This window comes from Glycine soja, chromosome 4 (genome assembly GCF_004193775.1).
Source record: "Glycine soja cultivar W05 chromosome 4, ASM419377v2, whole genome shotgun sequence".
Taxonomy (NCBI): Eukaryota; Viridiplantae; Streptophyta; class Magnoliopsida; order Fabales; family Fabaceae; genus Glycine; species Glycine soja.
Window position 1 is genome coordinate 5,827,018 of NC_041005.1, and position 5,061 is coordinate 5,832,078.

General features: G+C 32.2%; 1 protein-coding gene across 1 annotated transcript; it reads left to right on the plus strand.

The window, feature by feature from the left end:
• Window positions 1-308: 308 nt before the first annotated feature.
• LOC114408999 (probable indole-3-pyruvate monooxygenase YUCCA4) lies at window positions 309-3,345 on the plus strand. Its single transcript, XM_028372262.1, has 4 exons — window positions 309-1,009; window positions 1,557-1,805; window positions 1,986-2,108; window positions 2,863-3,345. Exons 1-4 carry the CDS (start codon window positions 383-385, stop codon window positions 3,079-3,081), a joined length of 1,218 nt encoding a protein of 405 aa, XP_028228063.1. The 5' UTR covers window positions 309-382; the 3' UTR covers window positions 3,082-3,345.
• Window positions 3,346-5,061: the final 1,716 nt, after the last annotated feature.

Consider the following 5,061-nt stretch of genomic DNA (forward strand, 5'->3'; position numbering starts at 1 on the left):
ACATAGACATTCATAATTATGTGACATCTTAAAAAAGAGAAAGAAGAATATATATATATATATATATATATAATATGATTAGATAAAAAGAGAGAAACATCAACTAATTGCTTAAAAGTTATAAATGTCTAAATATAAACCCTCATATTTAAAATAAAGAATGATTTATATATGGCTCAAAGTAAAAATTATCATTACTGACCCTATTGTGTCTTGTGCGGTTGGTGTGGTAAAATTTCTCTTTCTATCTCAAGAATTGTGCTTTCCATGCATTTAAAAGGCGCACACACCCCTCCAGCAACACTCCCTGCTGGCCTGGAAAAAGAAAAGCAAATTAAGAGGGCTTAGGATCATTTTCTTGTTTCCTTAATTCCTTGCTCAGATGGAGTCCTTAAAGGGTGAAGAAGTAAAGTGCGTGTGGGTTCAGGGCCCTATCATCGTAGGAGCAGGACCCTCAGGGCTAGCCGTGGCCGCGTGCCTCTCCCACCATGGAGTGCCCTACGTCATTCTCGAGAGGAGCCACTGCATCACCTCCCTCTGGCAACACAGAACCTACGACCGTCTCAAACTCCACCTCCCCAAACACTTCTGCGAACTCCCCCTGATGCCCTTCCCCCTCCATTTCCCAAAATACCCCTCCAAGAACCAGTTCATCTCCTACCTCAACTCCTACGCTTCTCGCTTCAACATCCGCCCCAGGTTCAACCAATCCGTTCAGACCGCCGAGTTCGACCCTTCTTCTCAGCTTTGGCTCGTCAGAACCAACGGTTTTCAGTACATTTCCCCGTGGCTCGTCGTTGCTACCGGAGAGAATGCTGAGCCTGTTGTTCCCTCCATTTCTGGCATGGACATGTTTCACGGTCCCATTGTTCACACCAGCGTCTACAAATCTGGTTCTGATTACAATAACCAGAGGGTCTTGGTCATTGGCTGCGGCAACTCCGGTATGGAAGTTAGCTTGGATCTTTGCCGCCACAACGCCAACCCTTACATGGTTGCAAGAAACACAGTAAGTAACTAACTAACTAACTATATACTCATGTTTTTTAATTAAGGTTGTGGTAAAACAAAATAACTTGATACTATGGTCAATATTTGCGTTTGAGGAACGCTATTTACAACTATAGTATATACATCTATGTTCTTGTTGTTTCCCATGCATGTTTTTCTCATTTGGGTAACTACTTAAAATATGATCAACAAAACCTAGATGCAATTACTCAATTGTTTTTGGTGTTGTTTTTCGATCACATTTAGTTTTACTTTGGGAATTCCTATTGATCTTTAATACAAACCTTTAAAGTTTAAATCTTTATTGTAAAAGTTTCCATTAAAGATCAACACTAATAAATATTTATATTAAAAATCAATTTATATATATATAATCAAGTTCAAACTCTAATTTCAGACTTAAAATTACATCAAGTTATATCGTTAATAAAATTGATATTCTAACAAATAAATATTTGTCAATAAAAAGAATTGAGTTTATATAGTTAAAATATGATAAATAATGGTCAATAGTGTGTTTGTTGACTCATGGTTTTATGATACAGGTACATGTTTTGCCTAGAGAGATGTTTGGGTTTTCGACGTTTGGAATAGCTATGGCTCTCTTGAAATGGCTTCCAATAAAGGTAGTAGACAAGTTGGTTTTGGCGGCGGCTAGGTTAATGTTGGGTGACACCGCTCGTTATGGCGTTAGGAGGCCCAAAACGGGGCCTATAGAGCTCAAACTAGTAACCGGGAAAACCCCTGTGCTTGATGTTGGACAAGTGGCTCAAATAAGATCCGGTAACATAAAGGTACGTCTGCATTAATTTAACGGCAACCAAATTATATCACCATGCTTCGTTTGCTGATTATAATGTACTTTAAAAACCAATTAAGCAGCTATATATATATATATATATATATATATATATATATATTCAATTTTGCCATGTCTAGAGTCTATTTCTAAGTTTGGTTAGGGTTTGTTGCAGGTGATGGAAGGTGTGAAGGAGATAACAAGAAATGGTGCCAAGTTTATGGATGGACAAGAAAAGGAGTTCAGCGCTATAATATTGGCAACGGGATACAAAAGCAACGTGCCCACTTGGCTTAAGGTAAAAAAAAATTACCTTTCCTTCCGCATTTTTACGTCTATCTTGCGTATCAGCAATTCCAACTATTCTTTTTTCTTATTTGAGTTATTTCTCTATTTTCTTGAAGGCATATAGTACACTCTTTGAAGATGTGAACAAACATTAATATGCATTTTATTCAGTTTTAATTGTTTTATTAATTAAAAACAAATAACTAGTATTTCAAACGTACATGCACTTGTTGAGTCAGTGGGTGGTTTTGGAGTTGGGACTTGCATAGCAGAAACCAACAAAGGGGTTCTTTTTCTTCATGCAACAACAATGAAAGAAAGATAAAGAGACTTTGGGGTTTGCGCTTAACAAATTTGAAACTTTTTCATTCTAGTGACGTTTCATGTGAAATATCCCGTTGGCTACTTGTAAAATTACACCTAAAACAATGCCCCTTTTGTTCCTTTCCGTCGTTCGAGATGTGTAATGCTTCTGATCGAGCTGAAAAACTGCAGTAATCTGATTTGTTCCTTCTCACCATTCCTTCTGCTTTAATTTGTTATTCCAAACAAGTTTATGAGTTTTCTTTTTCTGGGTCAGGCAAAAGCCTCTCCATATTTGGGTGCATCAGTGCAATGCCATCACTAAAATGACAAAATTTACAACTCCATCACCATTTATGATAAAAAAAATTATTATTATTATTATAATTTCTGATTGATTGTTATAATCAACATGCCTATTAAATTCAAAATTATTTACTTATTTATTTGTGAAACTGCAGAGCTGTGAATCTTTCACCAAAGACGGAATGCCGAAAACTCCGTTTCCAATGGGTTGGAAGGGAGAGAACGGATTATATACAGTGGGGTTCACGAGAAGAGGTCTTCTTGGAACTGCATCAGATGCCGTAAAAATTGCTAAAGACATCGCTGATCAATGGATGACCGTTAAGGACAAATCATACCGTAATTCCCACATCATCTTGCTCAAGAGTACATAGGATCACGTGCGTAATCTTGTAATATTGTCCTGGATATTTTTTTTTCTACCTCTTTACAGAGGTTTTTTATTTTTATTTTTTTGTGTATGTACAATTTTGTATTTTCAGTTCAGCAGCATTCTTGTGTCTAAACTTTTCACCTATTGGCTTCGTTTGAAACAGTTGCGTAAATGAAATGCTATCTTTGTTCAAAGAAAGGACAACAAACTGGTAGGTTATGGGTATGCCTCTATGAGGCATGATATTCTTGCCTATCATTTTTTATACTATATTTTGTGAATTTAAATTTTTATGTACTATCACATCGACTAATTTCTCTTATTTTATTGCCTTTTTGAGGATCTATAATAAGTTTTAAAATAAAAAACGTGAGTGTAAAATGGTTGATTATAACAACGAAATCAAGCCTAACAAATTTATTTTGGCGGAACATGGTGCGACTTGATTTGACTTGGGCTGTCTCTGGTTTGATTTATTTTGTTAATTTTTAATAAAATTTTGACAAAAATAATTATTAATAATTATTTTCAAACATGCAGGATCACTTAGTCCAACGCAAGCTTAATTGCACGTTTGAAAAAGGAATGTGAAGTTAAATCGCTCCTCGATTTCAAAACTACGAAGATATTATTATTTTTAGGGTTTAAATACAACGAAATATTTCATTGATATGAAAATTACATCTTAACTAAAACATCCTCATTAGTTATTTAATTTTAATTTGAGAGAGAAAAAGTGAGTGTATACACACACGTGTGTGTGTGGGGAAACACATATAGTTTGAAATTTAATTAATTAATATGTGAGGATAAAGTTTTTGACTTAACTGGAATTTCTAAAATAATAAAATTTACAAACAAAAAAAAGATAGTTTAATTGGCTCTCCTCCAACTTTGCTTGTAGAATAAAGTCACATTTAGAGATTAGTTTATAATATATTTGTAGTACACATTTTTTATATTATTATTATATTGAATAGCAATGTAAATATTTTTATATATTGTTTAAAGAATTAAAAAATATTAAGGCATCTATTTAAGGTGTCAGCAGATTTATTAATCATAGTGTAAAAATTTGCATGATGGTGTTTTAGAATAACACTTATACTACTCTTAACCTATCAAATAATGAAACCGATTGAATTTGTAATTTTGAATCTTCGTGGTTGTCCGTTAACGCAGGGTCAATTCATCAGTCAAACACTCAAACTCACCCCAAATGACTATGCGAACCACACATGCCAAAATTAACATGGTCCGTGTTAAACATAGTTCATGGTATTGTGCGTGTCTTTCTCTATCCAACATAGTATCTCGATAAAAAAAAAAAGTTATAATATAAAATATGTTATTTTTTTTTTTGCCTTTACCCCAATTTATTAGAAAATAATGATTTTTTACTAATTTGGAGTTCAGTAAAAAAATAAAATCTTGTTAATAAATATTTTTATCAAAAATTAAACTTAAATATTATTAAACGATTCAGTTTTAACTTTAATAAATTAATTATTTATGTTCAACTATTTGATTATTATAACTTGTTTCTAATAGAATTAAAGCATGTAATATTTAAAAAATAGATCAATTATCCTCAGACTAAGATGTATAATATACATAACAATTTATATAATAAAATTTTTAAAACAATTTATATAATAACTTATACAACATATTTTTTGCGCTTATATTTTTTTTGTTATGACATGTAATATATTATGTGCAAAAAAAAGATAGACTCAAAATATTATTGTACAAGCTGTTGGTGTGAATTATTATATAAATAACATTTTTCAATGAAATATAACTGGTTTTATTTTTCATTTTATAATAATATAAATTTTAAATATTATTTAACGTATTTTTATTTTCTTTTTATCACAATATATAGGTGGAATAAGAATTTAATTTAGGTTTAATTATTCTAAAGATTCCTGAACTTTTACCATTTTTTTAATTAAGTTGACGATTTTTTTTCAATTGA